Raw genomic sequence first — 23,498 nt, 5'->3', positions numbered from 1 at the left:
ATTCGCATTTGAGTGCCATAAAGGGTATAGATGAATGCTATGATGGTCATCAGTAGATCATTGAGATCTCCAATATGTTACGTAGTCTATGTCTCACCATCACTTCACCATCTCTCAATCCCGATGATGCCAAGGTTGGCATTCAGTTGGTCTATAGTGATTGCATTTTCAGTTGAATGGATATGAATTAATGAATGCTATAATCAGTAAATGGCATTAATAGATTAGCAGGCAATGTAGTCACTATTCTAACCATCACATCACCATCTCTCAATCCTGATGATGCCAAGGTAAGCCGTCAATGTGTTCTATTTATGATTGCATTCACATTTGAATGCCATAAAGGGTATAGATGAATGCCATAACGGGCATCAGTAGTGTATAGAGATCTCTAGAAGGCGATGTGGTATTTGTTTTTACAATCACATCACCGTCTCTCAATCCTGATGATGCTAAGGTAAGTCTTCAATGTGTGCAATTTATGATTGCATTCACATTTGAATGCCATATTAAAAGGGTATAGATGAATGCTACATGTATAATAGTCATCAATAGATCATTAAGATCTCCAATATGTTCCGTAGTCTATGTCTCACCATCACTTCACCATCTCTCAATCCCGATGATGCCAAGGTTGGCATTCAGTTTGGTCTATTTTATGATTGCATTCTCTGCTGAATGCTGTAATCAGTAAATGACATTAATAGATTAGCAGGCAAATGTTGTCACTGTTCTCGCTATCACTTCACCATCACTCAACCCTGATATTGCTAAGGTTGACTTTTCAGTGTGTTCTATTAGTGATTGTATTCACATTTGAATACCATAATGGGCATCAGTAGATTGAAGAGATCTCTAGCATTCAATGTGGTATTTCTCACCATCATTTTTGTCTCACCTGCGAAGCAAAGTGAGACTATAGGCGCCGCTTTTCCGACGGCGACGGCGGCGGCGGCGGCGTCAACATCAAATCTTAACCTGAGGTTAAGTTTTTGAAATGACATCATAACTTTGAAAGTATATGGACCTAGTTAATAAAACTTGGCCATAAGGTTAATCAAGTATTACTGAACATCCTATTAGAGTTTCATGTCACATGACCAAGGTCAAAGGTCATTTAGGGTCAATGAACTTAGACCATGTTGGAGGAATCAACATCGAAATCTTAACCTGAGGTTAAGTTTTTGAAATGTCATCATAACTTAGAAAATATATGGACCTAGTTCATGAAACTTGGACATAAGGTTAATCAAGTAACAATGAACATCCTGCATGAGTTTCACGTCACATGACCAAGGTCAAAGGTCATTTAGGGTCAATGAACTTTGGACGAATTGGGGATATCTGTTGAATTCCCATCATAACTTTGAAAGTTTATGGATCTGATTCATGAAACTTGGACATAATAGTAATCAAGCATCACTGAACATTTTGTGCAAGTTTCAGGTCACATGATCAAGGTCAAAGGTCATTTAGGGTCAATGAACTTTGGCCGAATTGGGGATATCTGTTGAATTCCCATCATAACTTTGAAAGTTTATGGATCTGATTCATGAAACTTGGACATAATAGTAATCAAGCATCACTGAACATTTTGTGCAAGTTTCAGGTCTCATGATTAAGGTCAAAGGTCATTTAGGGTCAATGAACTTTGGCCGAATCGGGGGTATCTGTTGAATTACCATCATAACTTTGAAAGTTTATTGGTCTAGTTCGTTAAACTTGGACATTAGAGTAACCAAGTATCACTGAACATCCTGTGCGTGTTTCAGGTCACATGTCCAAGGTCAAAGGTCAATGAACTTTAGCCGAATTGGGTGTATCTGTTGAATTACCATCGTAACTTTGAAAGTTTATGGATCTGATTCATGAAACTTGTACATAAGAGTAATCAAGTATCACTGAACATCCTGTTCCAGTTTCAGGTCACATGATCAAGGTCAAAGGTCATGTAAGGTCAATGAACTTTGGCCATGTTGGGGTTTTTTGTTGAATAACCATCATATCTCTGTAAGTTTATTGGTCTAGTTCATAAAAAGAGGACATAAGAGTAACCATGTATCAATGAACATCTTGTGCGAGTTAGAGTAGTATGCAAAGTCAGCACTGCTGCTATATTGAACCGCGTGATGCAGGTGAGACGGCCAGAGGCATTCCACTTGTTGCCATCTTTAAATCATAAGATGCTAGGGTAAGGTTTTTAGTGTGATATATTATTGATTGCATTCTCTGTTGAATGCTATAATGGTCATCAATTCAACCCTGGTACATGTAGGAACTTTGAGTTTTACTAGATAAAGGTAAGATTCCCCACTTCGTGATACTGGGTATTATTATTGCAAAATATTGTTTCGTAGATTGTCCTGGACTATAGTCTGTCTGTTAAACAATCAGTGTTGTACTATGGTCCCCAGAGTAATCAATATTGCTGGGTGGGTGCTTCGTGGTCTAGTGGTTCTGACTCTCACCTTTGAAACAGAGGGTCGTGTGTTCAAATCGTAGCCATGGCGTATTTTCCTTCAGCAAGAAATTTATCCACACTGTGCTGCACTCGACCCAGGTGAGGTGAATGGGTACCCGGTAGGAGTAATTCCTTGCATCTACTGAGCGCCGGTGATGGTAGCTCGAGCTAAAGTCGGGGTAATAATAGCAGCGCTTTGTATCCTCTGGCAAAAGGCGCTTTATAAATCCAGCTATTATTATTAATATTACATTATTGTACTACATTAATGTCCATCAAAAAAAGTCAGTATAGTTTTACTATCTGCATGATCAGTCAATATTGTTGTTCTAGATATCTCAAAGAAGTCAATGTTCTACTATTTCCCTCAAAGCAATCAATAATATTGTGTAATCTCCCTTATAGCAGGCAATATTTTAGTACTATATCCCTCAAAGAAGTCATTATTTTTATATTCCTCCAAGCAGTCAATATTTTCGTTCTGTATCTCTTAAAGCAGTCAATATTGATGTACTACAGTGTATGTCCCACTGAGCAATCAATATTGTTGTATATTCTATAACTCAAAAACAGTCAACTTTGTCATACTACCACGTCCCTCAAAGCAGTCAATAAATGATATTACGTTTCTTTATGATTGACTTGTAGGTGAAGAAAGCAGTGGTGGTGACATCTCGTGTTCATCCTGGCGAGACGAACGCTAGCTGGATGATGAAAGGATTCTTAGACTATCTCACTAGTGAGATGCCAGATGCAAAGGTAATTTATCTGGGTCCAATCTTACAAAGAGCTGCGATTGATCCAATCAATCTTGACTCTGGAAATCCAACAATGTCCTTCAGAAAATTCAGTGTGCTTCTCTTTTTTTACAAAGGACATCGTGCACATTTCCTGGAGGATAAGAATATGACATTGTTGGATTTCCATCTTTGTAAGACGTTATTTTGTAAGATGTTAATTTTATTGAGAATGCGAAGGATTGCTGTAAGCTGAATGAATTGAGGGAAAGATTGGTAGATAGCTAGTTGTAACAATCTCCAAATGAGTTCAAATAGAATCCAATCCAGTGAATGACCACCTAATGTAAAGATTAAAAATATGTCATGTGATTCTCCCGGGGGGCCACATCCATTCACGATTGGATACCATGCGCGACCATGGGGTCTCGAAAAGCACCCTAAACACGTAATTTCCATATTCTGAAAATGCACCCCTTAACAAGTATTGGCGTGTGAAACCCTACCCTTAACAAGTATTGAAGACAAAACGATACTCTTGGCAAATATTCCCTGAAATGAACCCCTAAACAAGTACAGGAATGTTTTATTGTTACGGGTCCTTCGGTCGTCGGCTTTAACTTATTTTATAGTTTAGTACGACCCCACATTTTACACCATTTCAGTCAGATGTTCAGTCGTTTTCAGGCAGTGATGATAGACTGTCCCACGTGTGCTTATCGGCGTTGGCAATCTTCTGTGTGCTCTTTCTTCAACTAAGATTTTCATGATTTCACAAATTTGTGTTACTGTTAGTGTACCAAATAAAGATCTACAATGACATGGTGACAACCTTGATTTCAAAGATTTTCCATGAAATAATTGTTGAACAACATTCCTTTATCTTCATGTATTTTGTTTTTTGCTTGCAGCTGCTGCGTGATCTGTTTGTCTTCAAGATAGTGCCAATGTTGAATCCCGATGGTGTGATCGTCGGAAACTACCGATGCTCTCTCGCTGGGAGAGATCTTAACAGGAACTACAAGACGATACTCAAAGACTCGTTCCCATCGGTTACACACACCAAGGCTATGGTCAAAAAGTGAGTTGATGATGGTGGGACAGGTGGTGATGGGACTGGTGGTGGTGGTAGTGGTGGCGGTGATGATGATGATGGTGATTATGATGATAATGGTGATGATGATGATGGTAATGATGATGATTATGATGATGATTATGATGGTGGTGGTGATGGTGATGATGGTGATGGTGGTGATGTTAAATATGATGATGATGATGATGGTGATTATGATGATGATGACAATGATGATGATGTTAATGATGATTATGATGATTATGATGATGGTGATGATGGTGATGGTGATGATGATGATGGTGATGTTAATGATGATGATTGTGGTGGTGGTGATGATGATGATGATGATGGTGGTGTTGGTGGTGGTGGTGGTGTTGGTGATAATGATGATGATGATGATAATGTCGATGATGATGATGATGATGGTGATGATGATGATGATGGTGGTGGTGGTGATGGTGGTGATGATGATGATGGTAATGTTGATCATGATTTTTGAAGGTGATCCTTTTGATGATGACTATGGTAATGGTGATTATTGTGATGATGATCTTTATCCACCTATTGACAACTTCTGCAATGTGTACACATGTCTCTTAATACCCTATATCTCATCTTTGCTAGGTTAATGGAAGAGAGAGAAGTAATAGTTTACTGCGACCTCCACGGTCACAGTAGGAAGCAGAACGTCTTCATCTACGGCTGTGACAATAAGAAGAATCCAGATCTTCGACTGAAAGAAAGAATCTTTCCCATCATCCTCTACAACAATGCTGGAGAAAAGGTAGACCATCCTCTTTTTTCTTCATTATCTCTTGTCAAGGGCTATGGTTAGGATAGTCTGACTACCTCATGATAATGATACATGCTACCTTGCACATTGCTGTCCAACACGTACTCAAATGTATGATTTATGCATACATTATCATAATTGATTATGAAATCTTATTATTTCAGAAAAATTTACATTACAGGTTTGTTGATTAAATCGCACTTTACAGTTGTGCAAATTTTAATGGGGGTGTCTTATTCATAAATACAATAAGTTTGTTAACATGAAAAGTAATATATATGTACATGTATAGTCGACACAAATTTGTCATGACATACGTGCCTCAAAAGATCCTCACTATCCCTTCTCGTACACTTTGAACTCCTTTCACAATGAACATGTCATGTTGTGTTTCATTTCAACTTCTTACAGCTTCTTTCTATGTAAATGGCAAATGATGATTTTTGCCTGATTGTTAAGAAAGCATGAATGTTTGTAAGCAAGCAACCAGAGAATCAACATCTTAAGGTCCTCTCTGAGGGACCTGGTAATGAGGATTAATGCCTTACCAAAGGGCACTAGTGCACCAAGTGGGAATCAAAACCGGATCACCAGAATTCGAAACCCCCACTCTACCGACTGAGCTATCGGGCCTCAATGCCAATTGCATGAAATTTATGTAAACTGCTTATTATAAAAAGATATTTCTCTTTCTCTCTCTTTTCCAGTTCAACTACAACAACTGTAAGTTCAAGGTCCAGAAGAGCAAAGAAGGAACAGGACGTGTGGTTGTCTGGCAGATGGGTATTATGAACAGTTACACCATGGAGGTAAACATTAACACCAAATGTTGCATGTATTATCATTATAAGTGATAACATTTAACACCTAAGGTGTAAATATAAACACTCAAGTAGGATAGCAAAGAACGAATGTGACGTGGTTGTGGGTATTATGAACAGTTACACCATGGAGGTAAACATGAACACCAAATGTTGCTTGTATTAACAGTATAGTTGATAACACTTAGCACCTACATGTACATGTATAAGGTGTTATAAACACTCATGTAGAATAGCAGAGAAGGAATGGGATGTGTACTGGTCTGGCAGATGGGTATTATGAACAGTTACACCATGGAGGTAAAAATTAACACCGAATGTTACATGTATTAACATTATGAATGATAACACTTAGCACCTAAGGTGTAAATATAAACACTCAAGTAGAATAGCTAGGAAGGAAAGGGGCATGTGGTTGTCTAGCAGATGGGTATTATAAAGAATTACACCATGGAGGTAAAAATTAACCCTGAACATTGCATATTATAAATGATAATACTTAGCACCTAAGTTGTGAATATTAACAGTCCAGTGGAATAGCAAAGAAGGAATCAGACGTGTGTTTGTCTAGCAGATGGGTATTATGAACAGTTACACCATGGAGGTAAAAATTAACACCGAATGTTGCAAGTAATAACAGTATAGATGATAACACTTAGCACCTAGGGTGTAAATGTGGTTATCTAGCAGATCTGTATTATGAACAGTAACTGTTGCACCATGGAGGTAAGAATGAACATCTAATGTTGCATGTATTAAAAGTATAGTTGATAACACTACGCTATAAGGTGTAAATATAAACAATCCAGTAGAATAGCTAGGAAGGAATGGGATGTGAGGTTGCCTGGCAGATGGGTATTCTGAACAGTTACACCATGGAGGTGAAAATTAACACTGAATATTACATGTATAAACAGAATGAAAATAAGGATTAACACTGAAAGTGTAGATTTTAATATTAACACTCAAAGGTCATAGAAAAGGGAAGCCATGACTTTTGTGTAGATGCCTGGCAGAGTGATATCATCAACAGTTCCACTGTGGATGTGAAAATTAACACTGAATGGTTAATCTGAAAGCACTGGTTGATTATAACAATTAACACTGTAGGTGTAAATATCTGCACTCTATAGGTAGTCAGTGAAATAGGCATGTTTATGTGGTGGGCTGGTCCAGAAGTTTGATTAAATAGTTACACCATACATAAAGATGATGTTAATCATAACACTTTAGAGCTTATAATATGTCATATTCATGTTTCATGTTGAAGGCTTCATTCTGTGGTTCCACGGCTGGTGATAAAAGGCTTACTCATTTCACAACGGAAGACTTTGAAGCTATGGGATACCATTTCTGTGATTCACTCCTAGACTATTGTGATCCTGATCAATCTAAGGTAGGTCATACACACTACATCCCCGTACAATGAATCTCGTGTTTGTCCAAAAATTCTATACATCAGTCCCATATAATGAAACTGTTGTTAGTTAAGTATTCATCAGTCCCATTCATTGAATATCATGTTGATGAAACTTATTGCAGTCCCATACACTCGAGTAATTTCATGTTTTTGACCAGTCAAACATATATCATTCCCACGTATTGAACATCATGTTAGGTAAAGATATATCAATCTCGTAGAGTCCGAAATTTCTTTATAGTGAAGCATAAAAGATCAATTCTGATTTTAGGCAAACATTGTCTACCCCAAGCAAATAATTTTTGTGAATACAAAGGAATATATCAGGCGGATATAATCAATATCATGTCGGGCAAACACATGTCTGCCTGATACAAGTTATTTGTTATATTTACATCATTGCTTTATTACCACATTGATAGTTATTGCTATCAGTCGCAGAAAATACATGTATGTAAATTAAATAGAGTGCTGATCAATTTATTTAATAATAATTTGATAATTCATCAGTTTTTAATTACTTATTGTTGAGATGTTTTTTTATATTGAATCTATCTTTTTCTCCATCATGCCTTTCTCCTGATAATGGTAATTCACATTATGTCATTCCACCGATATGTTAATGAAAGTAATTGTGTATCATGCATGCATTTGTTCGTATACCTCCGGTAGCAAGTGTCTAGTCAGTCTTCATTGTTTTGTGAAATATATCAATTATTATTGTTATTATTGATATGTGTATAAACATTGCTCCTCAAATTTTCAATCAAATATTAAAAACTTGATTTGTCTAAGTTTGACAATTTCTGCATCTGTATGCTTTGTTTTATTGTTACAGTACTCCTATTTTTTTTTAGTATATTTTAATTTTACAGCTCTGAAATATCTTAAGCTAGCCACATCTTATGTGTATTCTCTCTTCATTCTGTGCAAATTTTAGCTTGAAAACATCAAATCAATAACTTTCTCTGGAAGTTAGAGCCATGCTCCTTCTTTTTAATATTTTATTTCTTTAGAGGTTATCAATGCTTTCAAAGTACCAATGAGATCATCATTTGTGTTCAGTAATTATTGTTTGTACACAAGTATGCATGCACATGATTGTAATGCTTGTATGATTTTATCTTTTCTTTTTTTTGGTGTTTAAATATTGTATTCAATAATGTTAAATTGATACTGTTGCAGGCAGAGTTGATTAAAAAAAGAATAATGTCATACATGTACATGTAGGTATTATGAAATAAGTAATTAATTACATGTACTTGTTAATTTTTAGATAATGACATAAAAGGAAACTTTATCAAACTGTGGCCAACCTATTCACAGCATACTGATAAAAGTTAATACCCAGGTCATTGGATTTATGATTTTTACCGACGATCTTTGTTAGTCTGCAAGCTCATACTCAAATTTGACACTTTAACCAATTATACCATGTCTAGAGTAAAGACTATACTCCAAACTATCTGTCTGTGGTAGAGGCAGCCACAGTACATTTATACAGAGTGAATCTAGTCTCACTACTTCAGACTCTTTATTACACATGTATGCACTAAGCGAATTGCCAAAAGGTCTGTGTCTGTAGACTATCTCTGTTGTCATCCGGGGAGCATTTCATCAACATTTTTGTCTGACAAGTTGTCAGATCTGACAACTTTCCTAGATTTTGATTGGCTGAGAAGCACTGTTACTATGGTAACTGTTGGATAAATCAGGATTTGTCGGATGAAACGTCCGACAAGTCCTTTCATGAAACGCTCCCCTGATATAGGATCAGCAATATTTCCTCTGACCCCTGTATTGAAATGGTTTACAATGAAGAGGTTCTTTCCAGAGCCAACATGCAAAGGAGAATAATACTCTTTTTTGTGTTTTATGTACATTTTCAGTGTATTCTGTTTTTATGTGAATCTTCATTCTTATGTTTTGTATTAGTTTCATGATGAATGATTAATGAGATACATTATGGGGTTGTTGCAAGAAAATATTTGCGATCAATGGCAAAGTGTCTGTTGCAATTTTACAACTGATTAATCAATGTTAGTCATAGCGAATCAGATTAAATTTCTTGTTTCAAGGAGCGGATTAGCAATCAATCACTAATTTGCAATTAACTGCAAGACATATGATTGTTTTAGGGACCAAACATTGACTTGCAATTATTCGCAAGTTTCTTGCAACACCCCATATACATGTATGTTACATTTAAACATGGCATAGCAAAATTTGGGTTTAATAAAGACAATTGAGGAGAAGAAGAATTTTGTAGAAGAGAAAGGAGTGCAAAAATATGCAGTGATGCTCTTAGAATAGGCTAGGAGCCAAGGGTTAGTGAACTGCATATGATCACCAAACTCTTGTGTCGTTCCATAGTCGACGCGTGATTGACCTTTGATTGAACGATTGACTCACATTTCTTCCTCCTAGTGCAATACAATCCTTTCTGACTTGGAGGAGAAGCTAAGGCAGGAGATCTTGGCCCATCTGGAGAGGACCGGAACACCCCTCCCTCAAAACGGGTTCATCGATCTCTCGGCTGAATATCCGTCAGGTTTAGAATCCAGGTAAGCTTCTTCAGGACACGTTGATCAAAAATATCCTGTAATATAAGTGAAGGCTGCAGCCATAACTTGACTATTAAATATGAGTGATGCGTCTGATATGGCAAGACTGCAAACAGACGACAAAGAGTTGGTATGAAGCACTCACCATATATACGCCCTTGTTATGGTTTAGTAGTCTTTTGTTTTTATCAACTGTGATTGGTGCAGATTCTATGTATGAAAAACAGCTGATGGACAATCACCATTGAATGTTCATTAGTGATTATGTAGTGCATAGGAAATGTTCATTAGTCGTTCTTAAAGAGAAATGCCAGTCTGTAAAACCAGGCTTAATTGTCAGTATATCATCAAGGATCTAGATCTGGTACAGTCACATAAACTTAACTTTGTGAAATCTTGAAATCTACGCTGAAAGATATTCTCCCTGAAGATCACCAACACAGATAAGCACATGTGGGACAGTGTATTATTATTGCTTTGAATGTCGTGCCCGACGCTTGACCCGAATCCTGTGCTTATTTGCTAATTTCTCAGCAATTACACAATTTCTTCCAGAATCCTCTGGCACATATTTTTTATTTATACAACAGACACTTGGGTGGTCATTTCATTGGATTCTGTACGAACTCATTTTGATATCGTTACCAAAACTAGCATTTACCTTTAAATTGCGAACAGCTTTATGAAACACCCCCCCCCCCCCCTCTTCCAGAAGGTAATGGGTTAATACCGAATTGCAAGGGTTTTTTTTAAAAAGGGACTGCCTGGTTCCAGTTGGCAATGTGTTAAGAAGACACAGGCTGAAATTGATTCATTAATTTATCATTCTCCCTCTCTTTTTTTTTCAGTACAACTGGTTCAGACAGTTCAGCTGATGATGGTCTTCCTGTTCATCTCATTGCATTAGCTCCTAAGGTAAGATATCTTCCAGTCAAAGCCTCTTTAACATGAAAAGAGCCAAGATATTCGGATCCATCATGCAACAGAGTCACCCCAGCCCTCCGCCATCCCCCCTCCTTAGTTCCAAAAATAAGATTTATCTTCATTATCCATTTGAATGATTTATATCATTGATATTGATTGATTTGGTTATTCATCTCTTTAGTGTATTTTATACAAGCCATACCCTGGCTTTCTCATACACCATTTTCCAGTCAATCAGATACGCTGCATTTTTATTTTTTGTGTTGAATTGTACTTTTGATATGTTTTCTGCTGTCTTTTTTAACCTATTATTGTACATTTCTATTGATTTGTGATTACATGTTTTTATTGAATACTTTTAATTGATTTGGAAATAAAGTTTACCTTTACGTAGCCTGGTTATTTGGACCCTTCTCACAAGAGTCAGCCCCAAGCATGGCTTGCATTCTAACAACACTTGGCATGTTCTTCTCCATTTATGTAATCTACATACATATATCCATAAAATCAGTTACTCTACTGATTTCAAGTTTAAACATCATTATACTTCGATTACGCCAATTTATGAATGAAATCATAAGCTTGCTTTTTTTTTAAATATTGTTTCAAAGTTCAAGGTTGATGGATCCCTGCTTGGGGCTATTTAAAGGTAATTTTTCTCTGTACCTGAGAAATGGTCAGTGACCGTTTCATGAAAGTTGTCAGAACTGACAAGTTGTCTTTCTCCGACAGTTACCATAGTAACAGTTAGAGGCCAGTGCCTTTCAGCCAATCAAAACCGAGGATGTCACTGAAATTGTCAGCACTGACAATTCAGTCAGTGCTGACAACTTTCATGAAACACCCACTAGGTTCTAGGGAGAGGAGCTTGAGCTGTTGGTATTCTGGTCGCTTGCTTACAAGCTTTCATGCTTTCTTTGCAGTCATGTAAAAAGAATTTGCCCCACCACATAGAGTTATTTGTAGCAATCTTTGTTTTCCTTTGTTACAGTGTAAGTTAGTTTATGCTGAGCTACCTTTAATTTTTGGTTTTGTTCTAATCAGCTGAGCAAGAAGAAGAAATTAAAAACGAGGAAGGAACGGGACAAGAAGAGACAAAACTCGGAGAAGAACAAAGAGAAAGAGAAATCGGGAAGCGCTTCGAGCAATCATCAAGGAGATACAAACAAGGAGAGTGAGGCGGAGAAGAAATCAGCCGCAGCGAAGGAGAAGAAAGAAAAGGTAAGCAGGGCCAGTATTCCATTGAAATCTTAAAAACTACAAACTGGAACAAAAGATAGGTTGTTAGTGCCTTTTTAAAAAAATTGCTTGTGATGGAGACTGTCTTTTACATGTATAAGTGGCAAATTCCAGTATTTCCAAGCTGACACAGTAAAAAATCTATTTCTGACTAATGTCTGAGTTAAAGGGGAATGAAACCTTTGGAACAAATAGGCTTGTGTAGAAACAGAAAAATCAAAGAATAAGAATAAAGAAAGTTTGAGAAAAATCGGACAAATAGTGAGAAAGTTATGAGCATTTGAATATTGCAATCACTAATGCTATGGAGATCCTCACATTGGCAATGCCACAAGGATGTGTGATGTCACTGATGAACAACTTTCCCTTTGGTGGACTATAAAATACCCTCAAAATGTCTCTTTTTGCTTTTTCTTATGATGATACAAACTCTTTATCCATGATGTATTCTTAAAAAATATGTATTACATGCCCTCATGTAGAAAGAACATGATTTATGGATAGATGTGATAAAAGAGGCAATTCAAGTGAAATATATACTAAAGTAATGGGGAGAGTTGTTCACAAGTGACATCACACATCTTTCTTGCATTGCCAGTTTGCGATCTCCATAGCATTAGTGATCGCAATATTCAAATGCTCATAACTTTCTCATTATTTGTCCGATTTTTCTCAAACTTTCGTTGATCTGTTTCTTTGATTTTTTGGTTTTCACACAAGCTATCTTGTTCCAATGGTTTCATTCTCCTTTAATGAATGCGAGTTGAAGAGGGTCACAGGCTATTAACTTGTGTGCTCTTGTTGGTGTTTACCGAGTCAAACAGAAATAAACTGGAGCCTGCGTATTCAGTGTTTTGTAGACAAAGAAGACTAAGTTGAACATCATTCTCTTGTTTCATATGAAGCCAGTGTAGGGATATCAAGGCTTATTATGTGGAGCGTTGTGGCCCAGTGGATTAGTCTTCGGACTTTGAAACAGAGGGTCGTGGGTTCGAATCCCAGCCATGGCGTAATTTCCTCCAGCAAGAAACTGATCCACGATGTGCTGCACTCGACCCAGGTGAGGTAAATGGGGACTGGTAGGAAGTAATTCCTTAAGAAGCTGTGTGCGCTATGAACGCCTAGCTTAGCCGGGTAATATAGGAGCGCCTTGAGCACCTAACAAGGTGGAAATGTGCGTAATATAAATATCCTATATTATTATTATTATAATATGTCATTGCTAGAGATTCTCCTCTGATTTGTATTCAGGTTTTTTCTATCGAACAGAGCTATAAACAGAACGAGGTAGGGTAGATCCTGTGTGGTTTATCATTGGTCTTTAAGTTTCATTTGAGTGTGATGATTTGTAGGGTTGTGTTTCACAAGGCTGTTCTTAAGTTATGATGACTTTATGTACAAATGGTTACCAGGGGGGGGGGTGTTTGCACAAAGATTTAAACCTAAATAGACTTGGCTATTTTGACGCCTAAGAAGAATGAGGGGGGAGTTCAGCCCCCCTCCCCTTATGATCTCGGCTGTTGATCATGCGATCTCGACAAAAATTGGCATGCATGAATGGCATAATCTCCAAATCTCTAAGGTGTAATTCTTTGTAAAATCTCATTGTGAATTGATTATGCTAATTTATGCATAAAATCAAGTTTGCTCTAATTAACTAAATAATGCCCCTAAAACAGTAATGTTTGGTACACAGACTTGCAGAGTTGCACTTAAATTCTCAGTATAATGTGTTATGAAACACATTGCGGCATCGTGAAAGAGTACTCATGCCAAGAGAATATGCGTGCTACCGAGTATTAATCAGATTGCGTTGAGAATTTCATCTGCGCATATGCTTTTAAGCAAAACTTCAAATAACAAATAACTTTTTGTGAAACACCCCTCTCCCCTCCCCGGCTATTGGCTGCCATATCAGATTCTGAATCATTATAATGATAATATTCATCATTTGTGTCGTGCTTAATGCAAATTACATGTGTTGCAAATTATTACCCTGGCTTTAGCACAGTGCTCGAGGAATTTCTTTCCACTGGGTAATAAACCTGGGAAGAGAGTGGCAAATGAAGATACTTGTCATGTTTGACTCTTATTAAGCCAGAATCTTTTTAAATTCAAATTACTGGAATCCAAGTGCACTGAATTTGATTTAGGATATATATGTAAAAGAAAAAAAGATCACTCTGACTTTCTTAAAACTGAAGAAGAATTTTGGTGAGCACAATCACATATCCAGCCATGCATAAAGTCATGCATAATTACCCACAGATTTTGAAACACCGGTCCACCTGATCGAAGAATGAATGTTTCATGAACATGTACTTACATCGAGGTAGCATTATCATGGTTTACTTAAAATGGTTGTTTTGAAGGTTTTGGGTTTGATTTTCTTGAGGGTTATTGGCATTTTACAACTGTTTCCACACTACACAATCAGTTTTACGATCCAATGTTGTAAAAAATTAAAATTGGTAGCATTTGATGTGACATTCTGACCTGTAAATTTATAATGATCATCGTAGTTTCAAATATTAAAATCTGAAATGAAAATTTTAAGCATTTGCGAGTCTTCCAAAAGGTATAGAAGAAACTTGAATTCTTAATTGTATAGGACCAAGCAATCTTGCTGTAAGTTGAAACCGACTATTTTGTCTTTACTATGACCACAAGGCTTGTTTGTTTTGATTAAAGGTGTCCAAACTTTGTTCAAAATTTAACCCTATCTAGGCCGGGGTATTTTGGGAGTTCATATGGCCGGGGGGGGCCTCCCAGGCCCCCCTAAGATCTTTGCCGTCGACCGCGCGATCGCGCCGAAAATTGGCACGCGGGTTGCCTGGGACATAATCTACAAGATTGTATAGTAATTTATTTCATGCGAATCGCTATTAAGTGATTATACTAATTTATGCGTAATTAGTATGCGAAATCATACTTTTTCCTCTAACTCCCTAAATAAAGCTCCAAATGTACTAATTTTTGGTATAGAAACTCTTTGTGGTGTTCTTAGCAAGTGTACATATGAAAAAAATTGCGATATCAAATCATTTTCTAATGTATTTTATTGTTTTTTGCAATTTCTTATGTATTTCCATGTTTTTTACCTTTTGTTTTTCATTGTTTTTTTCAATGAAATTTGTTGGGGACTCTTCTGTGATCATAAAAAGCATAAAATAAATACATTTAGACCAGCAAAACTCAAAATAATATTACATTTATGAATTTTGGTTGAAAACACAATTTGCATTGACTTTGTACACGAAATCACGTTTTTGAGCAATTTTCGGTCTGACATGCACTTACATGATATTGCGTAATTTCGGAACCACGTACCCGGGTGATGCAAAGTTGGTCTTAAAAGTTGCGCAAGACTTGAAAGTAAAAATTCAGCGAGCGGTGCGGTCAAAAGATTTCGCACGGCGAAAATATTGCGCGATTCGTTGAGGGGCTCCCCCCCCCGGCCTAGATAGGGTTAAAATATTAAAGATTATATTACTTTTGTTCAAGTTTCATATTCAGAGCAAGAACATGATTTGTTGAAAAAACAGGTCTTAGTTGAATCTCATAGTGTACATTAGGCTTAAATTTTTAACCAAGGAAAAGGGAGGATTTATTCCCCAAACTACATAAATGTTTAGGATCAGTTAATCTTCTCTCTATTTTTCAGAAAAAAGAAACTTCAAACTTCACTAATTTCTTTCAAGTTTTTACATCTTTGTAAACAGTAGGGGAAACTAAATGTAAATGTGCAGTTGTTCTTTGGTGCTTTTTGGTTTTATTAGTATATTGGACATTATTTTCTTCTGGGTGGCGTTTCCTAAAGCTGTTTGTTAGCTTAAAGAGAAATTCCAGTAGATGCAGTAAACACTGATTTCATGAGAAAGTCTTTAAAACAAGGCTTAATTGTCAGTATATCATCGAGGATCTAGATCTTGTACAGTTACATTAACTGAACTTTATGAAATCTTGAAATCTACGCTGAAAAATGTTCACACCGAAGATCCCCAACACAGTTAAGTGCACGTGGGACAATGTATATTTATTGCTTAGAGCGTCGGGCCCGACGCTCTACCCAAATCCTGTGCTTATTTGCTGATTTCTCAGCAATTACACAATTTCTTCCAGAATCCTTTGGCACATGCGTTTTATTTATACAAACAGACACTTTGGTGGTCATTTCATTGGATTCTGTACGAACTCATTTTGATATCGTTACCAAAACTAGCATTTACCTTTAACAAAATGGTGATCACTCTTTAAATCAGAATCTCAATAATCTGTATTCCTTTGAGGGGGGGGCGGGACTCACATTTCATGGATGTGAACCTCCATTTCCCAGGGGCCCGTTGCAGAAAGAGTTGCAATCGATCGCAACTCTAAAAATCATGCGTAACTTGATTTTCAACCAATCATCAGCACGCTTTTGGGACTTACGATTGATTTTTTGACTTGCGTTTAAACGCAACTCTTTCTGCAACGGACCCCAGGCCTGCCAAACTTGTCCAACGCGAGCACTGCTAAGCTACACGTAGCTGCATGCACGACTCACAAAGCCCTTCACTCCACATCACGCTCTTTTCATTCCTGCAGGAAAAGCTTCGCTATCGCCATGGAGACAGATCTTCCCTTCACTCGGCCGGTCGTGGAGGGCGCCAGACGCTTTGCAGACAGGAGTCTGGAAACCTGTACTCGCAGGATAAGAATGATGTCAAGAATTTGAAAAAGGTAACAACTTTTTTAATTTTTTTTTTTCTCTCTTGGAATGGATATTCTTTTAAAGGTCAAGTCCACCTCAGAAAAATGTTGATTTAAATCTATAGAGAAAAATCAGACAAGCACAATGCTGAAAATTTCATCAAAATCGGATGTAAAATAAAAAAGTTATGACATTTCAAAGTTTCACTTATTTTCAATAAAATAGTTATATGAACGAGCCAGTTACATCCAAATGAGAGAGTCGATGACATCACTCACTATTTCTTTTGTTTTTTATTGTTTGAATTATACAATATTTCAATATTTACGAATTTGACGATTAGGACCTCCTTGCCTGAAGCACAAAATGTTAAAATAATGGAATTCCACGTGTTCAGGGAGGAATGAAACTTCATTTCACATGACAATGACGAGAAAATAAAAATATTTCATATTTCATATAATAAAATACAAAAGAAATAGTGAGTGACTGATGTCATCAACTCTCTCATTTGGATGTAACTGGCTCGTTCATACAACTATTTTGTTGAAAATAAGCGAAACTTTAAAATGCCATAACTTTCTTATTTTACATCCGATTTTGATGAAATTTTCAGTGTTATGCTTGTTGATTTTTTCTCTTTTTATTCAAATCAAGTGTTTGCTGGGGTGGACTTGTCCTTTAAAAAGAAGAAGACTGAGGTTTTTATGCAGCTGTTGGGTTTGGAAGAAGCGATGGATCAGGGCCCCGTCTTACAAAGACTTACGATTGATCCAATCAACCACAACTATTGAAAGCCAGCAACGTCAATATCTAAAATGCATGTTCAAAATCTTTTCGAAATGTGATGTATGATCAAACATTCATTGTTTTCTTCAAAATTCATTGAGCTACTCTTTGTTTACAGAGGACATCATGCACATTTCCTGCAGAAAAAAATTCTGACATTGTTGGATTTCCATAGAGTTTAAGGTGATATTCTGGGTCCTGTTACACAAAGGTTAGCCATTAATTCTACGCTTGATTTCTATGAGTGATTGTACATTACAGTCAATGCAATCAATTGTAGAAAAATTTTCTACGATCATTGCTAACATTTGTGTTACAGACCCAAGATCAGTCGTAACATTTTGTAAGACGAGGCTCAGATGGCAAAGGCGAACGAGTATGTTGGTATGGGCATGTGTTGAGGAAGGATAATGGCCATGTTTTATTATGTTCCCATGGGTGACTCTGCCTTAGGCAAACTCTTGGGACCCCAAAAGTTTATAGGAGGTGTAAATAATATGTTTGCATTTTCTTGGAAAAACATGCCTTGACTCAAGAAAGGTCAAGCAGTAGATGATATAATGATAATAGTAATAACGCAGTTCTTGTATAGCGCATATCACATTATGTCATAACGCCCTTATGTGCTTCCAAAGGACTTTGTTATTATTTTCCTGGCTTTAGCCCAGCAGCCTTTTACAGCGTGGTGGCATTTCAAGGAATAAATTTCTGCCAGGTACCCATTCATCTCACCTGGATTGAGTGCAGCAAAATGTGGATGAATTCCTTGCTGAAGGAAATTACGCCATGGCTGGGATTTGAAACCAAGACCCTCAAAGTCAGAAGACTAATCCACTGGGCCACAACGCTCTGATACGTTCACATCCCGATAGAAACCAGATTGCTCGACTTGGCTTATTTTTTCAAAACAAATTTGCAATCTAGTTTTGTGGGTACAAACCAGAAATGTATGAATATCAACTCTATGAATATCTTGTTGTTTTCAGACCAAGTTACCTAGAAGCCTTAACAAAGACTTACTTCGCTTCTTACAATTGTACCTCCCTTCTTTGCTCCAGGAAATTGTCATTGGACTCTTCAAATCGTCCCTCAAAACTCACATGTATTTCAGCAGATGTGCTGTAATTAGCTTAATAATTGAAAAAGCTTGCACCGGGCATGGTGGCTCAGTGGTAGAGTGCCCACCTCATGAACGGGAGGTCAAGGGCTCGTTCCCTGGCCAAGTCATGCCAAAGACTTTAAAAAGTGGGATATTCTGCCTTCTTGCTAGGCGTTCAGCATTTAGACTGGAGAAGGGAAATATTATGCAGAAGTGGCTACCCTGGGTATTAATAATAATAATAATAGCGGTTTTTATAAAGCGCCTTTTGCCTGAGGATACAAAGCGCTGCTATTATTACCCCGGCTTTAGCTCGAGCTGCCATCACCGGCGCTCAGTGCATGCAAGGAATTAATCCTGCCGGGTACCCATTCACCTCACCTGGGTTGAGTGCAGCACATTGCGGATAAATTTCTTGCTGAAGGAAAACACGCCATGGTTAGGATTCGAACCCACGGCCCTCTGTTTGAAAGGCGAGAGTCAGAACCACTAGACCACGAGGCGCCCGCAGGGTAATAAAAAAAACAAATATATATTATGGGGCAATGTACATGCTGTGCATCTTCATCATCGTACTTGATGAGTGGAATGTTAGAACCTGCTGAGTTTGTATAACATATCTTTGTTTATTTTTCAGACTGAGTACCTAGAGGCCTTGACCAATGCCTACCTGATGAGTGGAATACTGAAGCCAGCTCCGGAAGGTGAGTGCTAAAGACATCACACCATTGACCTGTCACCCCAGAAATCAACAATAATGAGAAAACAATGTTTGAAGTTCAGAGCTCAACTCAACATGAGATGTGGAATCTTAAGAAATACTTCAAAGCAGTCGTCAAATAAACTCTTGCATCTTTTTTTTTTAAATTCAACTTTACAACTTGATGTTTTGACAGTATAAGAAGAATGTCTCTTTCAGAAAAGCTATTTGTTCTAGTTTGGCTTTTTGTAGGCCATATTACTCTTTTGGCTACTTACAGGAAACCTTCCCTGAAAACTTCTTGGCCCGAATTCGCAAAGGTGGTTTGATTTAATGAGTCCACTCTTCAAACGGTGGACTCATGAATAAAATACGTATTTAACCATGGCAATAGGCGTCAATTTGGCGCATTGTGACGAAGGCGCGCATCAGTATTGGACACTCTTTGGTATACGCGGTAAATATGCATAATGTATATAGGAAATCTACATAAACCATAGGTTCAACCGATGGTTTAAAAAAAAAACACCTTTGTGAATTCAGGCCAAGAAGTTTTCAGTGAAGGTTTTCTGTAAGAAGCCAAAAGAGTAATATGGCCTACAAAAAGACAATCTAGAACAAAAAGCTTTTCTGAAAGAGACATTCTTCTTATACTGTCAAAACATCAAGTTGTAAAGTTGAATTTAAAAAAAAAAAGATGCAAGAGTTTATTTGACGACTGCTTTGAAGTATTTCTTAGATTCCACATCTCATGCTCGATTGAGCCCCAAACTTCAAACGTTGTTTTTTCCTTATTTTGTGAAGCTTTCTTTTAGGGGTGTGTAGACAAGTTAGTAATGTCCTTTTTTTTCTTTTCTTTTTTTGTACTCCTTTGTCCCTATTAGTGGACTTTAAATGTTGGCAGGAATGCATTATGAGAAGGTTTTCAAAATTCTTATTTTCTACAGAGACGGCCTCGCTGCGCTATTCTACAGGAAGCCACGGTCTAGGTGCCCAAGGATTGCAGTTAGGTCAAGTCGAAGGGCTCTGTCCGCATCATGAGAAAGCTTTCGCTGAACAGTTCGTGGCCAACCAACTAGCTGGTCTTTCCTTTGCAGGTATATCCAGAAATTATTGAATCAGTTGCTTGTTCAGATTGTCACATGAATTGTCATTTAGCACAAATACCAGTTGTGATAACAATCTGATGATTAGTTGAAATGAAATTCACTAAAATTACCACCCAAGTGTTTGTGCATGTAAGCATGACATTCCAATCAGATGTTGCATCTTTTTCAAGGCAATAAAAATACATTGTCCCACATGTACTTATCTGTGTTGGTGATTTTCAGTGTAATCAGTTTTCAGCTTGAATTCTATGATGTCACAGAGTTTGGTTTATAAACAAGAAAATTGATATATACAGTCAATTAATTACAGATTTTTTATATTAATTGATTGAAAGTTAATTGATAAGCCATCTTTTTAAAATGTTTTAAGTCTAGTAAATGTTGTTATCATTATGATTGTGTTGAGAGTATTGATTAATGATTTGTACATGATACAATATATAACATTTCTCGGGAAATGAAGAAGCTCACATACCTTGCTTTGTAACAGTAAAAGCTCTTCATTTGTGCTTATTGCAATATTGTTGCAGATGATAAATACAACTGGAGCCATACTGCAGTGGAGACGCGGCGTCCCGTCGAGGCGGCTACCTCCTACCACTCTGCTCCGCCCCGGGAGCGCCACGCCCCAGCCACACCCTCAGACCCAATCCAACTCATCTCCACCACGGCTGCCCATGGGCATCCCGTCCGTGCTAGCAGCGCTCGTAGGACACCTACCAGGCTTGCTGGGAGCAGGAGGGTGTCGTCGCCCTCTAAGACGATTGTATCCCCGGCCGACGGGGTAGTAGAGGCCACTGGAGACTTCAAGAAACTAGGCTCAGAGTTTGTAAAGAGGGGTAAGTGCGAATTCTAGGGGGTGGTTTCACCAATCTTAATATTAATTTTGAAAAAAGCTATTGATGTATACGCCTGATCACTTTCAAGGTCTGTTGTGTCTTTGTCTGATGGGGGAGCAGAGGCAAATGGAGACTAGAAGAAACTAGGCTCAGACTTAGTCAAGAGAGGTACATGTAAGTGTGAATTCTAGGGGGTGGTTTCACCAATCTTAGTATTAATTTTGATAATCAATATTGGTACTAATGCCAAATCACCTTCTGAGACTATTGTATCTTTGACTGCGGGGGTGGCGGAGGTCACTGGAGACTACAAGAAACCAGGCTCTGATTTTGTAAAGAGAGGTAAGTGTGAATTCTAGGGGGTGGTTTCACAAATCGTAGTATTACTTTTGATAATATCGGTACTAATGCCAAATCACCATCTAAGACTACCGTATCCCTGGCTGGGGGGGGGTTGCGGTGGCTATCAGGGACTACAAGAAACCAGGGGCCGATTGCACGAAAGGGCCTTTCCAAGGACCGTCTTTCGTGTCGCCCATCTTTTATGATGCGCTGTATGCGGGATATTTCTGAAATGTATGATAAACAAATAGAATTTGTTAGCGAGCATTTTAATCAATTCGTATACAATTTCATGATATAACACATCATTTTATACACAAAGATTTTGTTTACTATAACGGATTAATAAAAAATGTTTGCAGGTAATTTATTTAAAATGCGTTTCACATGGCGCATCATAATAAATGGGCGACACGAAAGACGGTTCTTGCAAAGACCCTTTCGTGCAATCGGCCCTAGGCTTGGATGTTGTAAAGAGAGGAAAGTGTGAATTCTAGGAGCATTTTCACTAATCGTGATATCAATTTTAATGAATAATATTGATATTCACGCCACATCATGTTGTGTTTAGTATATCGCTGGCTGATGGGATAGTAGAAGCAACCAGATTCTTCAAGGATCTAGGTTAAGATTTTTTCAAGAGTAGCAAGTGTGAATTCCAATGGAGGAGGGGGGGGGGTGGCCATCAAATATTGATTTGTTTTTATTGCTTTTGAAAATCACTCACAATGCTAAATCCATGTGAGCTAGATGTAGCGATTCATGACCGCTTTTGTTAGGTCATTGACATGATTTTAATGCCGTGAAAAATATTTAGCCTAAAAAATTAAGATCCTCAAGCATTCACTCTATATCATCACTGGTTTCAATTCTCATTTTCTTGTATCTCTTATTGTAGGAGTATCATCCGAAGCATTATCTCTGCGCTCCAACGGTTGCGTAACATCTACTACGTACTCGGTCCAGGAGACGTAAGTTACTACTGTAAAAGAGCTAATGATAATTAATCTTGCTTATATAGCACTAGCTTGTCAAATACGTTATCAGAAGTCTTTTAGCACTCTAGAATAATGCATTATAAATACCCCGCCTTTAGCAGAGCAGCTGGCATTTCATGGAATGAATTCCTGCCAGATCCCCATCTACCTCACCTGGATTGAGTGCGGCAGAATGCCAATAAATTTCTTACTGAAAGAAATATGCCATGGCTGGCATTATTTTGATAACATGTGATTTAGGAAGAGTATCTGTACATTTGGATGGAATTAAAATAATATCACATTTTTGTGTTTGGCATAGGAATGCGTCTGTACGTTTCTACATGCAGATTGCATTGGAGTACATGTAAGACTATATTTTTGTTTATCATAGAAGTAAGTCCATACAGATTCCTACATGTAGGTTGAATAGGAATAAGAACATAATTTGTTTCTTTTATATAGAATAAGTCCAATGTTTGATTGTTACGTGAAGAAAGAATTATAATAATATGATCACATCTTTTCTCACAGAAATAAGTCCATAATTTTACATTCCTGTGTGTAAATTTTATTTGAATGAGATCATGTAGATTTGAATGGAATGAGATTATTTCATGTTTCTCAGGAATAAATCCATGGAGGCACCAAGACAGCCCCCACCGACGTTAGTTCATCGCAGTGGCAACGTCCCTTCTGTAGCACCCGACAGACCGCCCTCTAGAGGCGGTCAGAGGCCAAGCAATGCCATGACGCCAGCAGGCTACCAAGAACTTCTCACACGCAAAGGTAAGCTAGTTTATTAGTAGTCCTCTTAGACTGGACAGAATGAAGCATCATGGGATTTTGTAAACTGACGGGTAGGGGGGTCACTCCTAGACTGAAATTTTGCCTGTGGGATTCCTGCAACAGAGCT

General features: G+C 37.6%; 1 protein-coding gene across 4 annotated transcripts in view; it reads left to right on the top strand.

The window, feature by feature from the left end:
• LOC121421098 overlaps window positions 1-23,498 on the top strand; it is a 60,077-nt gene that overhangs the window by 24,064 nt on the left and 12,515 nt on the right. For 3 of the 4 annotated variants that reach the window (XM_041615716.1, XM_041615718.1, XM_041615715.1), the window contains 15 exons: window positions 3,110-3,220; window positions 4,110-4,279; window positions 4,898-5,057; window positions 5,774-5,875; window positions 7,158-7,283; window positions 9,735-9,871; window positions 10,720-10,786; window positions 11,840-12,016; window positions 13,286-13,321; window positions 16,622-16,756; window positions 19,253-19,319; window positions 20,263-20,412; window positions 20,955-21,263; window positions 22,504-22,576; window positions 23,211-23,371. In XM_041615716.1, coding sequence (XP_041471650.1) covers window positions 3,110-3,220; window positions 4,110-4,279; window positions 4,898-5,057; window positions 5,774-5,875; window positions 7,158-7,283; window positions 9,735-9,871; window positions 10,720-10,786; window positions 11,840-12,016; window positions 13,286-13,321; window positions 16,622-16,756; window positions 19,253-19,319; window positions 20,263-20,412; window positions 20,955-21,263; window positions 22,504-22,576; window positions 23,211-23,371 — 1,981 coding nt within the window. The remainder of the gene's footprint in view (window positions 1-3,109; window positions 3,221-4,109; window positions 4,280-4,897; window positions 5,058-5,773; window positions 5,876-7,157; window positions 7,284-9,734; window positions 9,872-10,719; window positions 10,787-11,839; window positions 12,017-13,285; window positions 13,322-16,621; window positions 16,757-19,252; window positions 19,320-20,262; window positions 20,413-20,954; window positions 21,264-22,503; window positions 22,577-23,210; window positions 23,372-23,498) is intronic. The other variant, XM_041615717.1, reaches the window with a different exon arrangement.

This window comes from Lytechinus variegatus, chromosome 9 (genome assembly GCF_018143015.1).
Source record: "Lytechinus variegatus isolate NC3 chromosome 9, Lvar_3.0, whole genome shotgun sequence".
Classification (NCBI taxonomy): domain Eukaryota; kingdom Metazoa; phylum Echinodermata; class Echinoidea; order Temnopleuroida; family Toxopneustidae; genus Lytechinus; species Lytechinus variegatus.
The sequence above is the reverse complement of the archived record's forward strand: the minus strand, read 5'-3'. Positions and strand labels throughout refer to the sequence as shown.